Source organism: Microchirus variegatus, assembly GCF_963457635.1.
Source record: "Microchirus variegatus genome assembly, chromosome: 17".
NCBI lineage: Eukaryota > Metazoa > Chordata > Actinopteri > Pleuronectiformes > Soleidae > Microchirus > Microchirus variegatus.
In genome coordinates this window covers 22,824,873-22,841,394 of record NC_139818.1, presented here as the reverse complement: position 1 = coordinate 22,841,394, position 16,522 = coordinate 22,824,873, and the positions used below count along the sequence as shown (strand labels likewise).

The 16,522-nt window shown below is 44.9% G+C and overlaps 2 protein-coding genes across 2 annotated transcripts; one reads left to right on the top strand and one right to left on the bottom strand.

Moving 5' to 3' along the window:
* Positions 1-543: 543 nt before the first annotated feature.
* Positions 544-7,917, top strand: LOC310939239 (WD repeat domain phosphoinositide-interacting protein 1-like). The gene is made up of 12 exons (XM_083903929.1): positions 544-938; positions 1,775-1,857; positions 2,819-2,988; positions 3,113-3,209; positions 3,876-3,973; positions 4,077-4,169; positions 4,271-4,341; positions 4,463-4,570; positions 4,811-4,975; positions 5,071-5,178; positions 5,355-5,491; positions 6,383-7,917. Exons 1-12 carry the CDS (start codon positions 862-864, stop codon positions 6,493-6,495), a joined length of 1,320 nt encoding a protein of 439 aa, XP_083760055.1. The 5' UTR covers positions 544-861; the 3' UTR covers positions 6,496-7,917.
* A 473-nt stretch (positions 7,918-8,390) lies between these two features.
* Positions 8,391-16,071, bottom strand: arsg (arylsulfatase G; the record flags this gene model as incomplete). Its single annotated transcript, XM_083903765.1, has 10 exons — positions 8,391-8,746; positions 9,642-9,732; positions 9,815-9,935; positions 10,489-10,597; positions 10,749-10,829; positions 10,921-11,123; positions 12,923-13,069; positions 14,095-14,233; positions 15,537-15,772; positions 15,848-16,071. The coding sequence occupies 10 exons, from the start codon at positions 16,069-16,071 to the stop codon at positions 8,391-8,393; spliced, it is 1,707 nt and encodes a 568-aa protein (XP_083759891.1).
* Between the last annotated feature and the right edge of the window lie 451 nt (positions 16,072-16,522).

Below are 16,522 nucleotides of genomic sequence, written 5' to 3'. Positions count from 1 at the left end.
ACAGAATATTTTCTTTTCTTACATTTTACACATTATTTTTCACACTATTGTATCATATATCATATGTGTGTATTTGTTGTACAACTGTCATTTTTTTATTATTATTATTTTGAATGAAACTGAACCTTTTCTAGTGTGATTTAATGTAATAAAACAATTGCATCTCCGTTTTTCGACTTTAAACACGTTTTAGTTTAAAATAAACATGATGAACTTGAAAGATATTTGTCAAACAACAACAAAAATCTTTCGACATCGCTCTCGAGGTCGTTGAAACTTGATGCGCGTCTCTTATCCAATGAAATTATCAAAACAATTCCTCGTGACGAGACGGAAAGTGAAACCGGCCAATCAGCGGCCGTCATTCTCAAAGCAGGCGGCCCGTGTTTGATTGACAGCTGCTGCTGTCCAATCGACGGGACGCTGCGAGAAGCGAACCCAATCAAGATGGCGGAGAGGACGTGTCGACGTGTTCGCGCAGGCCAATCGCTTCGCGGCTCGCGGTGACGCATCCTCCCATCAGCTGTTTTTGTTTTGCTAGTGTGGACACACAGAAAGTTAATAACACAATAATAACACCGTGGACGTGCCATCGTCACGCGGAGGAGGAGACGGCGGCGGCGGCGTGTATAGTCTTCTGTTGTGTCCGGGTTCGGGGGACGGTTCGCTCGGTGTGCGATGTGTCACACCTGAGCCAGTCTGCCCGGACGTTCCCCCCTTCCACGGAGAGTCCGAGAGTGTGAGCGTGGCGCCTGGAGTCCGGGAGCAGACGAAGGGGAAGCGGGGGGATCGACCCGGAGTCGACCGAGGAAAGGCCTCCGACCGCGTCCCAGCGAGAGCAGCGAGACTCCGGCGGCCCGGATGGAGCCCCAGGACCTACCGGACGTCCCCGAAGTGGACCGAGAATTCATCTGCGCCTCGTTCAACCAGGACACCACGTAAGCGACCTGCGGTTCGGGCCCTCCGTGAACTCCGTCCCCTTTGACGGTCGATGTAGTATTGTTATAATTATCAAAACGGCATTCAAACACAGTGTTATCCGTTGTTTTGTGCGTCCAAACCGAAAGTACAAGCGTTTAAACGCCTCGTGTAAAAACTTCCAGATCAGCTGAGAGTGAATTAGGCCACTGTGATAATCTTTTTAGGCCTGTTGCACTTTCACATACACAGTTAGTGACCAAAGCAGCTGCTGTGGGAAAACCGGCACAGCTTTTAAACTGTGGATTTAACACATTTAGGCCTCATTTCAGTGACGTTTCAATGGAGTTTGAGGGCCCAGGGCTAATAGGGGGGGCCCCCTGGGACTCTCATGCCACCTCAAAATAGAAAATCAACAGCTCATAAGTGTGCTCACTGGTCATGCGTTAATCATTCACACAGATGTTGGACAACAACAAAAATTGCCGTTGGTTCGTTTTTCTGCAGATTTAAGCCACCAAAAATCCACAAATGAAGCTAAGTTCACGCACACACATGTGCTGGTGTAAACAGGAAGTGGCCCCCCCCTCTCTCCCTCTGCATGTTTTAGTTTCAGTCAAATACTTTCAACAAGAAACAAAAAACTAATGAAAAGACTGAGACTAAAGCCTTTTGTTTTCAGCCGGTAGTCGAGTCAGGAAGTGAACGCAGGCAAACTGCTTCATCTCGGGTCTCGTCTTATCTCTGCTTATCCAGAGTAAAACTAAACCTTGGCCATTGACTGTGCTATTATGGTATTTTACACGTTAAAAGCACACGTGAATGTGGTTGATAAGATGTTGTGTTTCTGTCGTAGCTCTCTGTCCGTGGGCACCAAGACCGGCTACCGACTCTTCTCGGCCACCGCTGTGGACAAACTGGACTGTATCCATGAAGGAGGTAGGAAAATAAATAGACGTTATCCTTGTTTTTCATACGTGACTTTGAGAGTACGTGTCCGATCCCGTGGTCGTGCTGGACGGTTTTCCTGGTAGGAATGAGTCGGGAGAAATTTGGGAAAACATTTCAAGGTCTTTGAAAATCGCTCCCTAAATAGACAGTGCTCCACGTTTGTGCATGAAATAAGTTAAGTTGATATTTAGGTAAATGTCTCCCTTGATTGGTTACGACGCCACCTACTGTTTCATGCCCTGCCGTAGACTTCGTAGGCCTACGCAGAACAAACGCGGAGTCATAATTACTAGCGGTGTTGTCCGTCTCTCTCTCTCTCTCTCTCTCTGCCGTTGGCGTGAGATTCCACGCAGAACAACGAGCGAGTAAAGTCGAGCTAAGAGAGAGCAAGTGAAGACGTGATGCCGGGAGCGATTGAGATTCCAATTTTGTCTCAGCAAATAAAATTACAAAGACTATGACGATCACTTGTCCAGATGCAGACTGGCTGCAAATCAATACTTTTTACTCCTTGAATTTGAGGGAATTGATCCTGGAAAGTCCTTGAATTTGTTGTCAACAAAATGTGTGGGAACCCTGAATATAATAAAAACCCTATATATTGCGAATTATATCTTTGAGAAAGCTGTCTCTCTCGACACAAAACAGTACTATTAAAGGTGCCATATGTAAGAATGTGGCCAAAAACGGTTACTACATTCAAATTCAAAATACCGAGGTCTTTTAGGTTTCGTTTTCTGACGTAACTGGCAACCCGTGGTTGCTCGGTAGCTGAGACTCTACTGACTGCAATGATTGGTAGACGGCGGTTTGCAGTCTGCAAAATATGTTTTTTAATGCAAATATTTTGTCTGTACTGTTGTTGTTGGTGAGTAAAGTTTGTTATATGAACATTATTCCTGAGTCTCCTAAAAACAGAGTTGCATCCACCTCTCGTCTCGTCTTCCAGTTGAATGTCCGGACGTGTACATCGTGGAGCGCCTGTTCTCCAGCAGCCTGGTGGTGGTGGTCAGTGTGTCCATGCCGCGGCGGATGAACGTCTACCACTTCAAGAAGGGCACGGAGATCTGCAACTACAGCTACTCCAACAACATCCTCTCCGTCCGGCTCAACAGACAGGTGAGGCGGTCAGGGTCGGGGTCAGGGTTAGGGACCTGGACACATGGACACGCGCGCGTCACGTAGCCGACGTGTTTAGCGCCGCCACGCTAAATCTCTTATGCTAATGTCTCCACCCGACCAGCGGCTGGTGGTTTGTCTGGAGGAGTCCATCTACATCCACAACATCAAAGACATGAAGCTACTCAAGACCCTGCTCAACACACCCACCAACCTGTCAGGTAACCATGGATTTGTAACTCATTTTTACTCCACTACTTTGTTACTAGTTGTTACTAGTCTACCAAATAAAACCAGAAGAAGAAGAGTTGCTATTATGGTCTGTATTTAGTTATATAGAGCTTTTCTAGTCTTGACGAGCTGCATTACACTACAGTTTTCACCCATTCACACTCATGCTCAAGGACACATATGGACTACACTCTTAGAAATAAAAGTGCTAAGTAGAACCATATAAGGTTCTTCGGCTTGTCCTCATAGGAGAACCCTTTTTGGCTCCAGGGGTTCCACCAAGAACCCTTTTAAAACCCTTTATTCAGGAAAAGGGTTTTAAAGTGCTCTCTGGATCTAAAATGGTTCTTACTGGAACCATTAGTGTTACCAAGAACCCTTTTTCAGAAGAAAATGGTTCCAGGTAGAACCTCAGCCCTTGTAGAAGGACCCTTTTGGGTGTAACAGGGCCAGGAATTGAACCCACAACCCCCCAAAGTTGAAAGACAACTCGCCCTACCACTGATCTACCATGGCTCCAAATAACTCTTGATACTTTTAAGACGCTAGCAACCAAAACATTTATATTAGATCGACTTTGCTTGGAGGAAAAAAAAAAAAATGGCCGAACTTGCGCGACGATCTAAGACGTCCCCGTTTTCTTTCTCCCGTCGCAGGCCTCTGCGCTCTCTCCGTCAACCACGGCAACTCGTACCTAGCGTACCCCGGCAGCGCCACCATCGGAGAGATCACCATCTACGACGCCAACAACCTGGTGAGACAAACTCAACAACAACAACAACAACAACAACAAAACAGTGGGAACATTTCAGCTGTTGTCCTGTTTGGAAAAATGCTTGTTTTTGTTCTTTTTTAAGAGCACGGTGACGCTGATTCAGGCCCATGACAGTCCACTGGCGGCTCTCGCCTTCAACGCCCCTGGCACCAAACTGGCCAGCGCGTCGGAGAAGGTGATCGATCTTTTCATATATATATATATATATTTATAATAAATACCCACAACACAACCACCATGTTTCACCTAGCGTAACCATTTGCAATTGCACCACAGGGAACCGTGATCAGAGTCTTCAGTGTTCCTGAAGGACAGAGGCTGTTTGAATTCCGGCGAGGGATGAAGAGGTTAGTGCTCGCCTCAAAATGAGTTTGGCCAGTTATGTGTATATATATATATATATATTTGTATTTATACAGTTTTCTGAACCCGTTTGCGTGTGTGTTTTTGTTTCCTTGTGTTCGTCAGGTACGTTAGCATCAGTTCGTTGTCCTTCAGCGCCGACGCTCAGTTCCTCTGCGCGTCCAGCAACACAGAGACGGTCCATATCTTTAAACTGGAGCAGCACAGCCCCAGGTAAAAAAAACACTGTTTAATAATGCCGTCTTATCACTTATATGGTTTTGAAGACGCTGTCCTTGAACGACCAGTGCCATCTGCTGTATTTCTTTCAGTATCACACCATGTGAAAATTCCACTGTGTAACATTTGAGGTGGTTTAGTTGCAAAAAAAATGTTACAATGCTACAATCTACAGTCTCACCAGTAGATGTCACCATTTCTGACATACTGGACCTTTCTTATTTACTCTTATAGTCAGGAGGAGGAGTCTCCGACATGGTCGGCGTACGTGGGTAAAATGTTCACAGCAGCCAGCACCTACTTACCCGCGCAGGTGTCAGACATGATGCACCAGGACAGAGCCTTCGCGACGGTTCGCCTCAACATGTTCGGCCTGAAGAACATCTGCGCCCTGGCTATGTACGGCAAACACAGTGACACACACACACACATAAAGATACATACACAGATAGAGAGTGCATGTTTATTCACCTCTGTTTGACTGCGTTTGTCAGGATTCAGAAGCTCCCTCGCCTGCTGGTGGCCTCCTCCGACGGATTCCTCTACGTCTACAACGTGGATCCACAAGATGGAGGCGAGTGCGTCCTTGTCCAGAAACACAAGTGAGTATAAATAGTAGGAGAAAATGCTGCTTTTATATATATATATATATTCTGATTCAGTCGATTATCATTTAGAGCGGCTAACCTAACTCCTCCTCCTTCCTCGCTCTATGTCCGTGTTATCGCTGTGGGTCGTCTGGTGTTCGTGTCGTTAAGTTTACGTATACTTCCCGCAGGTTGTTCGACTCCGGCGAGGATCAGGGAGAAGAGAAGGAAGAGCCCACACAGGACGTCTCTCCTCAGCCTGCCGGCCAATCGTACGCTGCCACTGTGGCGCTTCCATCAACCCCGCCCTCCTCCACCACCCTCATGGGTAAAGCTAATCATAAACATTTTATAAACGTGTGCAAATGCAGATAATATTGTATTTTTTTGGTTGATGAGATGAGGGCAAACATAGGAATCGGTGCAGGAAAAACAAATTTTCATCAAATGTTTTATTAAAAAAGACTATAAAGGACTTCTTATCTTATCTTATTATACTCATTATCTACAAATTAAAATGTGTGGAATTGCCATATTTACAGGTAAATTTAAAGGTTAAACTATGTACTTAGGCTAATGAATTTAAATGAAACGCACAAATCAATGATTATCCACTTGCTAACGTCTTCTAAAGCACTTTTGAAATGTAGTTTTTGTGAATCAGGTTTAAGCTGAAGCCTGAAAGTGCTGCCCTACGTATATTTAATGCACAAAAATATGAAAACAATGAGCAAAAAATTGACTTATAGCTTTAAACATGGACTTTATATGTTGTAGCTTTATCATTTAATAACAAATACCAGTTTAATACTGCAGATTTAACTCAATAACAACAAGAAACTAGCAAGAGGTATAGTTAGCACCAACACAGTAGCAGGCTGTAAAAAAAATATGCTAAAAAAGGCGGGAAACCCTTTAACGGAGTTTAACATGAATAAAACTTGTTTTCCACTCCTCAAACACTCAGTAATGCTAACACACATGCTATTAATTAGTATCATCACTTGGCCACTCAGTTTATAGCAGGATAAATCAGTTTTTTTAAAAACACATTAGAGAATGGAGAGAATCCCAACACTAGCTTCAGTAGCTTAGCACTCAACGGTGTCGCATGCATGGCTAATTAGAACTCTCTCTATACAATACAATACCAAGTTCTTGCAAGATTTTTTAAAAGAATTAACTCGGCTGCAACTGCCTCCTAACTCCTTTTCCCCAGGCTACTCTGAAGATGGCGGAGCCCAGAAGGGCGAGGTTATTCCAGAGCACGAATTCGCCGAGAGCCCCGTCTGTCTGGACGACGAGAATGAGTTCCCTCCGGTCGGCAACTGACCAACGCCTGTTAAGACCAACCCTCCATCACCACCACCACCATCACCATCCCAATCAGACTCACGTGTTCTCGAGCGAAAGAGGATGGACGTAGATATTCCTGACGTGTTGACCCTCACACCTGTAACCCTGCTGGCCTAGGGTAAAAAAAAAAGCAGCAACAAAAGAAAACGTGCCAGAGTGCAACTTCCTGGTGTTTCTGTGTTCAGCTTCCCCTCTCAAGGACTTACAAAGAAAAAAACACTAAAAAGACTTTAAAAAAACATGCATATTTAGAACATTTTAGGCTTTTTTTCCCTGCTCTTAAAGGTCCAGTGTGTAAGAATTAGCAACAACTGGAATTGTGCATCAGGGAACGACGGTGGCCTTTTTTTTCTTCTTTATTTGCACATTAAGCAGAAGCTTCAGAATGTGAAACAAGCTCTGGCTGGTTTGGTCCTTTTCAGGCTGCTGTAGAAACACGTCAACACAAGGTGGCGCCCTCCAGAAAGCAAGTACATAGATAATGTGGCTATGTTAAGCAGTTATACACCCTGTATACTCAATTTCTGCTAATTAACCCCACACACTGGACCTTTAATTCCCATTTTTCTGCGCTTAGAGACCATTAACTCTTTAAATAATGGACATTTTTGCCGCACAATGTTATCATCATGGTCGCACATGATTGGTCCACTTGAGAATACGTGACTTGAATAAACTAAGAATCAACAAGCAGCCATTTTAGAGTCAACTTAGGCTTAGAGAGGTTCATTTTTAGCAGCTTAATGTTAAAGTCCGGGTCATGAAAGTACTCATCAGAGGGCATTAGATGCACCGCAGCTCGAGAGACGGAGCAGCAGCAGCAGCGTAGTCCACTCGAGGAGGTGCGACTGCATTATTTAAATCCCCGACACATGCAGTAAAAGTATTATGTGACCCCGCTGCGACGCAGCTGCGCTTCTAATTATGGACGGAGCGACAGACGAGACTGAAAAACCTGCCGAGTCACAGGCGTAACCTGATTGCGTGGACGTCGACGTGAAAGAAAAAGAAAAAGAAACCTTGACCACGACGAGCCGCGCCTGACGTAACAGTTACACGCCGGTGGATTTCAGCGACGTCCTTTTTTTGTGTATTTACCGACTTGATGCTGAAAACTATTATTAACTAATAATAACTATGTTAAGTCATTATCATTTTTACTTTGATGTACTTTTTTTTTTGCAACAAAGAAAACACAAAAGTTTGAAGTATTACATATCACTGACCATGTGTACGAAATTATATTGAGGATTTTTACTGTGTGAACTGTGTGTGTTATATATATATATATATATATATATATATAACATTTATATAGAGTACTGTTATAAGAAGTAACATTTCAGTTGCCAAAAGGTGGCGTTGTTAGGACACGTTTATGAGCGGACGCTCATCATCGCAGAGACTCATTAAAGCTGACAAGTGACTCAAAATCTGTTGTCTTGCTTGATTTTAATATATTTTAATTCACATTTACAAATTATAAGAGGATGACAATGATTATTTGGTTTCAGGGTCAAGTTCTTTGATTTTTTTCCGCTTTGTAAAAGCAAAGAAATCGTTGAAAACGATTTGTGGACAAAACCAAAACACAATTTCTTGTTTTTCTGGACCATAAACTAATCACGAAATCGATAGAATGAGAAGAAAGAGATCCATAACCTGCTGCTGTTTTTCTGTTTTGGTCAATCTTATCTTTGACCATTGACCTTTACAGAGAACGAGCTCACCTTGACCTTTTTCCTCTACCACGTGGCCAGTGAAAGGCCAGCGTTCGGCCTCCTCCTCCTCCTCCTCCTCCTCCTCCTCCTCCTCCTCCTCCTCTTGCTGCTGCTACATCTGGACGTTGAACCTGGCAAACAAGACAAACCCTACAAGCAAACAACGTTGTGTTTGCTTACATCTCTGTGCTTCCATTCTTTCGGTCTTGCGTTAGCCGGTGGCGTTGGCACGCTCGGGCTGCAGCGGCACACGGCCTGCGTCGGGTCACAGCAGGGCGCCGCTGACCCGTCTGCGCTGTAGTCTGCCGCGGACACCGACGCGTCCGTGGCAATGTCCCACAGCAGCTCCTCCCGCCTGCGGGCGAACCCGTCGGCTAGCGCGCGGTATTCGGGCGTCCCCGCGTCTAGCGCCGTTTCCTCGGCCTCGTCGCGTTCCAGGTCGAATATTAGCGGCGGGTCGTGGAGCTGCTGCGTGCCTGTCGCGCCGCCGCAGGACTCCGCTGCACCTGCAGGGCGAAAAACTGATGTTATTTAAACATATATAGACTTACTTACCACTTTATCGCAAAATAAAAGTGATATTTCTCAAATTTAGTACAAAAAAACGTACAACTGCCACTTGCAGGTGTTTCCACTGAAGGGTGTTTTGCGTAGGAGTCGTAATTATCATTAAAGTCGCCATTCTTCCTCGTAAAACCTCGTCCCCGCAAACATTTTTTAGCGTTTCCATGGTTTTAAAAACAATAATCTCGATTGCTGCTACTGAGGCACTGAAGCGAACTAACCTTTATATCGACAGGTGTGGGAAAAACGAGCTTTTGAGAATGTGAAAATGTTTTAGCGATATCTAGCGAAATTTAAGTGTTTTTTTATTGCGATAATTAGGTTTTGTGCATTTCCACGGGTAATGGAAACACTAAACCTATCAAGTTGCCGCCATGTACCTAATAAAGTGACCAGTTAACGTATAATTTATAGCCTTTTTGGAATTTCTTGATTATAGAATACAAATAAAACATGTTTCTCGTCCACCATTTTGTGAACCCATTTAAAGATCTGTCTAAAATGACGCTTTTAAACATCTATGTTGTTGTGTTTTTAATTACTTCTATTCAAGTTGTTTCGTGTCGTGGCAGCGAGTGAGGAGCATATTTGGACTGTACGCCTGTCACAGATTGATTTAGCGATAATAGAGGCGTGTCTGTCCTGTGTGTGTGTGTGTGTTAGGAGTGTTTCTGTGGAAATGAATGGGTGCATCACAACAGAGGGTGTGCGTGATGTAATGTGATGTTAGTGAAGATCACCTGCACCTGTGGCTCAGAGTTGGTTTGATTTTCGACTTTTGACTCGTTTTTGCAACTTTGAAAGAACAAGTGTTCCGTAGCCCACTGACCCACGTACCTGTGACGTAGAACGCTTTGTGCCTCCGCGATCGAACCGTCTGCAGGTCACCGTACGTCCCCGCAGCGCCGCTGTTCGGGTGGAAGAGAAACTAAAAAAAAAAAAACGAGATGAGAAAAGAATCAAAATCCTACTCTTAAGCACAAGTATTTCTACAAAGTAAAGTGCCGTACCTCATGACCGGTCTGTTGGCCACGCAGGAGGACATTTGTGGCGTCGATGCCGTCGTAGCGTCTGTCTGTGGGAGGTGAAACTCCTGCCAGAGACAGAAGAGTTGGAAAAATGTCCATGCCACTGCAAGAAGAATCAAGAATCAAGAGGAGAACGTGGATCAGTGCCTACTACTTCGATGCCTTTTTGATAGCTTGAACTTTCTTGTTATTAGCCATAGGAGACTCCAAATGGCTCAAAGGTGCAACTCTAAAACAACCCAAGAACCTTTTATGGTTCCGGTTGTGGTCGAAATTTGGAATTACTCCACTAAAGTAACGCTACTAAAACTCCAAATACTACATATACTGGGAGACGCGCGCATCATAGTACGTTTGCTACATTGTCCCATTAGCAACCAATGCTAATGAGCTCGCTAACTGAGAATTTTCATGCAGGATATCCAAAATACAAATAGGTAGACATGTTCTTCTGAGAAACAAGATGCTAGGCGGCCGAGTTCCGAGTCATTTCAACAGTTCTTGTTGTGTTTTCTTAAAATGTTCAAAAACCCGCCTCCAAAAGAGTTTGTGGTGCAGTCTGGTTGGGTTTTCTTCTGATATCCAATCCAACACTGAGTATGCCTTAAGTGAACATAGGATCTGTACATTTAAAAGTAGTCGAGTCTGTGATGTACCTGAGCAGGGCAGAGTTGGTGGTGTTGGCAGGAATCTTCCCAGGCCAGTAGGCCACTGTCGGCACCCTGTGACCGCCCTCCCAGGTGGTTCGCTTGGCTGAGCCTCCGCCTGACACCAAAAAGCAAAACGATAGCAGATACGATTGCGTAGAGTCACTCCAGCCATGAACCAGGCAACTATCTCCCGAACCTATGCTCTATCATTAATCCCTTTTCAAGCAAGTAAGAACATTTGCCCATGCCCAAATCCAAAGGTCTACCTCTGCTGGTCTGCCACTTCCCCACGAAAGGTCCTACACTTCCGGCGTACTCGCACTTCTCCTCCCAGGGCCCATTGTCGCCTAAACACAGCGAAAACAAAAACGATAGTCTGTCACAAATCGGTTAAAATGTCAGTGTCCGAATAAGGACAATTCCCTCCGGTGGTCTCACCAGTGAACCAGATGAGAGTATTGTTTCGGTCCGCATCATCGGACGCGCTCTTTACTGCCCCCACCAGGCTGTCCATTTCACGCAGACTCGCTCCGTACACGCCGCCGTCGCCCGCGCGCCGAGCGTTCGGCGGGATGGGCGGGGCCAGCGGGACGTGCATGTGCGCCAACGCCATGTACAGCAGATACGGTCGTCCTCGCTCCCTGAGGAAACAGTCGTTGAAAGGGACGCGGTGTCAGATAGCTGATACGTATGAACACGCGGGCAGATTGTCAGTCAGTATTTCACATTTGCTAGCACACGCCAGGGCCTTTAGTTGTAAGGTGTAAGGGTTAGTGCCTGTCATGGAACAGCTTTATCTGGCCAACGGGGTCCTTAAAGGGACAATGTGTAGTATTTATGGGTTTATATGACCCAAAATCCACTTTTGTATACATATAATGTGCTCCTGCATTGTCTAGTCGCTGTATAATAGTTTTTGTTTCATTTTCGTAGTGTTTCAAAAAGTCATGTAAAATAACATGGTTGCGGGCCGCGGTTGCATAGCCACCGTTAGCAGCGAGACGCCATGTTTCTACAGGAGCCTGTAAGGACAAACGCGAGAGAACAAATCAAGCGTCTCTTTACTTGTAGCTGAAGTCCCGCCTCCTCTCTCTCCGCTTCGTCTGCTACGGCCGCGGTAGCTCCGCCCTCTCCCTCGCCTCACGAACCTCATCTGCTGACACGGAGAAAGACGACAAGGACGACATTTGACCAGCTGAGGACACCGTAGCGCTCAGGGAAGGGAGGGGGTGAGCAGAGGAGCAGTTCTTTGTTGTAAATGTCAGCCTCTCCTCTAGATGGCACTATAAACTACTTATTTCACCTTTAAAGGAGAGTAAAAACAATCCCTGAAATCAATAAAAGGCAGCAAAATTAACTTGACCTACCTTGGTCAAATTCTCTACCAGGCCCCCCAGCTCTCACTCAGCTCTCAACCCACGCTATTGGCATTTTTTCAAAATCAGACATTGAGCTTGTTTACTTATCAATAATGTCACAAAACAAACTCTAAAATGGCTTCACAAAGGTGCCATAAAACAAACAAGAGCATCTAACCCTAACCTATCTAATCACAACTCTGATGCCTACAGATGCCATGTCGTTGGCTTATTACATATTTGTGTTTATACTTGACTTTCAGGGTGAGCCTTGATTCCTTTGATCCCCTCTAACCTCCACTCACACCACCACCAGGTGTCCTCAGACATTCCGTCTTACCTCACTCACCTGTCAGGTCGGCCCATCCTTTAAACCAGTTCCTCACTCCAAAACAAAAAAGGCAGCATCTATTTCCACCCTTTGTAAAAAAAAAAAAATATCTTCCTCCCCATCTGCGAGTCTCTGTTAACGTTTCTCATGTGAACGCTCCTGTGTTTTGCCGTTTGCTCGGCAGCTTTTTCCGACTCATCCGCCTGGTTGTCAACGCATCCGTCTGTCTGTAAGTTTTCTTCACTTAAACAATGTCTTTGCTGCATCGTCCTGTCTTTGTGCATCTGCATTGGGCTACTCTGTTACCTGAGAGTGGAGTGGAGAATATTTCAGGAGGATGAACGCTTACATATGCTCCTTTATTAGGTACAGAACACCTGGTGAAGGGTTCTGTAGTGACACCAGGTCACTACAGGTCACTGGTTCTTCTCTTCTAACGTCAACAAAGCATTTACTGGTACAGACAACAACCAAAGCCACTTATTATGCATCATCTTATTTCCTCGTTCAAACCTTCAGCAGGTTGATTTATTATTTGACGTCCCACGTAATTGGCTGATTTGACCATTAATGCGTTGATGTGCAGGTGTACCTAGTAAAGTGGCAATTAGTGTGAAACGTAAGAATGTTGTTTAATTGTAGTTTTAAAATAGACAATGTCTCTTTACTGAGTGATGTTTTTATACTTGGTCATCCCCCTTTTTCTTTGCAGTTGTGTGTCCGTGCAGGTGTGTGTGTGCGCGTTGTGTACCTTGCGTCGTGTATGATCCTGGTGGCCGCAGATGTGTATCTCTCGGTCAGCGTCCACAGGTCCAGCGGCTGCTCCACAATGCTGCTGTTTTCAAAGAGCGGCAGGCCCACACTGGAATAACAGCCTCCGCGTGTTCTCCTCGTCAACCTAGATTAAGATTACACGATTAATGCTGTGTTAGTTAGCGTCAGTCAGGTGGGGATTATTTCGGTAAACGCAGTCGTCTTAATCTGAATGGAAGCGACTGACGCCTTGTTGGATAGACTGAGTGGCAGAGTCTTCTGATGGGGGCGCACTTGAAAGCATCCAGAGCATCTTCACGGCGGCTCAAAGGATTAAGAGTAAACGCTTCTTCGCGTGATCCCGAATCCTATCGCTTGATTAGCAGGTTTTAAAGTGATCTGATCGGTAAACATTTAGGCCGTTTGACAGGTTCTCGCCTGATCCTCGAAAGCAGGGATGGTGACAAGGTGGCGGCAGCAGCAGCAGCAGCAAGCCTTTAGTTAGTGGACATCATGCTTGTTTGCGGAAATGAGACTTACGGCGGTCTTTGAATGCATCTCGTTCCCTGCATTACTTTCACTGACTCTTATATAAGCCTGGAGTTCTGAATAGTCCACAAATAATACTAATATAATAACACCCAATTACTACTGGTTATAATCCCCTTTTTTTCCACCAGTAAACATACCAATATGTTGAATGTGTCTTTGCGATGCACACACGTGTTTAAATTGGCTACAGCTCAAAATAAAATGTGTATATTTTCTGGTTTCGTCGCTCCGTGGAACAAAGAAATCATTACAAACATTGACATTTTAAAGACCAAACAAGTACTCAATTAATCGAGAATAATGAATAGAATAATTGTTAGCTCAATAATGCTAATATCGTTTATTTAATCACATCTTATTATCTAAACAATTGATTTGAAAGTCAGCCCCGAAGTAAAAGAAGTAACATAATCACTGCGGGCTATAGTTGTTTTCTTTACCCGCACCGCATCAGTTCTGCTTTGTAGGAGCAGTAGCACTAGCGTTGGGCTCATTTGCTTAAGTTGACAGTGTTGTTCCCACGCGGGAAGGTATATGCATTTGTACGCCAAAAACAACAACAACCTTAAAGTGCCTAAAAGCTTTATATACTTTAATCGTAGGAGTGGAGAGCCACACCTGATCACTCGAGGCCCAGATGAGTCACACGGGAGACACTGGGGAAGGTTATATCCCGGATTATCGGTGCAGCCCATGTCGTTGCTGTACGGGATGCCCAGGTAGTCGTCGAAACCTGTCCAGGAAGCAAATTCAATCTTTTAAGAGTCTCACAACAAACAACATTCACCACAATATTTCAACCGTTTTGTTTTCTCGCCACAGTAGAAAAAGTAGAGATGATTGTGTGTTGCGTGTGCCAAATGCTAGGTTATTAATCATTGACAGTCAGACGAGAAGAGAATGTCCTAAAGGGATAGTTCATGTTTTGTTGTTTGTTTGTGTTGTGAAGTCTGAGACGGAAAAAAAAAACAGGTTTTAGCCACTTGGCCAAGCTTTAGTCGGCTGTTTCTGACTGGAAACTGGAGTTTTTGTCACTTTAGTAAGTCACACGAAAGCCCATAGAGGAAATCACCATTTTTAGCAGGTCCTGGTCTACTGCTGCTCTTGTTTGGTAAAACTGCTCGACTTCTGATCAACAACTCCTGTATGCTGTGATAGACTTTGGTGTGGGGAGAGTGAGCAGTTTAAAAACGTCCGTCTCCAGCTGTAAAAAGGCTGTGTTAAAATCTAATATAGGCTTAAGCCGGAAATAAATTTAATCTCCTCTGTGTTTTTTTTCCCTAGTCTCAGGCCGGTTTGTTGACGACAGCTGTTGCACCGTGACGTTTCGTGTGTGTGTGTGTGTGTGTGCAGCTGCAGGAAGTTTGACTGCGGCCGAGCGCGGTCAGTTCCCCCGCAGCGAGGCAACAGCACGCGGTCAGCAGATTTCGAAAGAAGAGTCTGGAATGATCACTTTCAAGTGGGAAAGACACTGTCTGAGTGCCTCGACTGAGCGTTTCATGTGGCATAAATCCTTTAAATCAAAGCGTGTACGTTCCGTTGCACCAAATAGCTTAGCTTAACTTTGGCTGTTCTTCATAATTTTTACATCTGCAGTTCTAGAAAGCTTAATTTATCGCACCTTTCCTGTTGTATTACACGGGAACTTTACTTCTGGAACTTTGGAAATACTGCAAACTGGGACCTTTCAATGGGAATATATGAGAATTAAGCGGAAATGTCGGCTAATTTGAAAGAAACTGTGGCGTATACAAACTAGAAAAGCACTTGGAGAGTGCAGACCTCCGCCAAGGCAGCTCGGTGCCTACAAAATAGCGATAAAAAATAGCGATAGCGTCTACGGATCACGCCCAGAATCCAATCACTTGTTCCTGGTCTCATTTTCATCATTGCTAACAGACAAACAAACAAAACCAAGCGAAAACATATACCTCCTTGGCATTTTTGTTTTGTTTTGACGTTCACGCAAAATGTTATCGTTAAAAAAACATGACGCGGAGCAGAACTTCATCAATGCAAATTACAGCAAAAACTAGTAACTTCCCCAAAGTCGCGCTTACCTCTGTTCGTCGGAGCGTACGGGCCGTTGTGGCCCAGGTGCCATTTCCCGATCATGGCCGTGTAATATCCCGATTGTTGTAGAAGTCTGGGCAGCGTGACCTCGGAAAGAGGCAAACCTGCCACAGAGCGCACCGCGAAATTATGCGTCACTCCGTTTCTGAGGCCGTAGCGGCCTGTGAGGATGGCGGCGCGGGACGGGGAGCAAGTCGAGGCTGGAGAATGGAAGTCTGTCAATCTGGGAGGGAAAAAAACCTCAAATTACTTATAAAAAACACTGAACACTGACTTAAAAAACCCTGAGTTTTTCTACCTCAGTCCTTGTTCAGCCATCAGGTTGAGGTAAGGCGTGTTGTTCGCCTTCCGATCCGCCTGGTTAGCGTCCAGGTCGCCCCAGCCGATGTCGTCTGCCAGTATGACGATGAAATTGGGCCTCTTGTCGACCCCGACTCTCTCATTTTGGGACGACGTTTGCAGCGGCAGTCCACACAGCAGCAGCATCCCGGTCAGGAGGGACGTGGTGAAAACGGCCGCCATTTTGGGTCAAAACCTGAGAAAGAGATTTAATCGGTTTTAGTAAGCGGCAAAGCGTAAAAAAAACACAACGTAAATGTTACTACAGATAATAAAGTGGTGCATCTGTATTTTAAAAGACCGGTACGGTCTGGTACGCAGTTGCGAGCTTTTGTTTAGAACTTGTACAAGCCAAGGTGATTCCGTCTTCATCTATTTCTTTTGCGATTCTCAACATAAAACATCGGATTTGCCATGCGTATTCCCGCACTTGTTGTTTGCGCTCCCTAATTGTTGTTTGTGGGCGGACCTTAAGAAGCTGCCTGTTGATTGGCTACTGAGTTTTGGAGCGAAAGCTCAGTGAATCTGAAGTTGTCACGATCTGGAACTCGTTCTCAAAATTTCCCCCATAATAATTGTAAATATCAAACCTTTGTCAGATTATAAACGTTAGATAGCTACAATTATTTCGTCG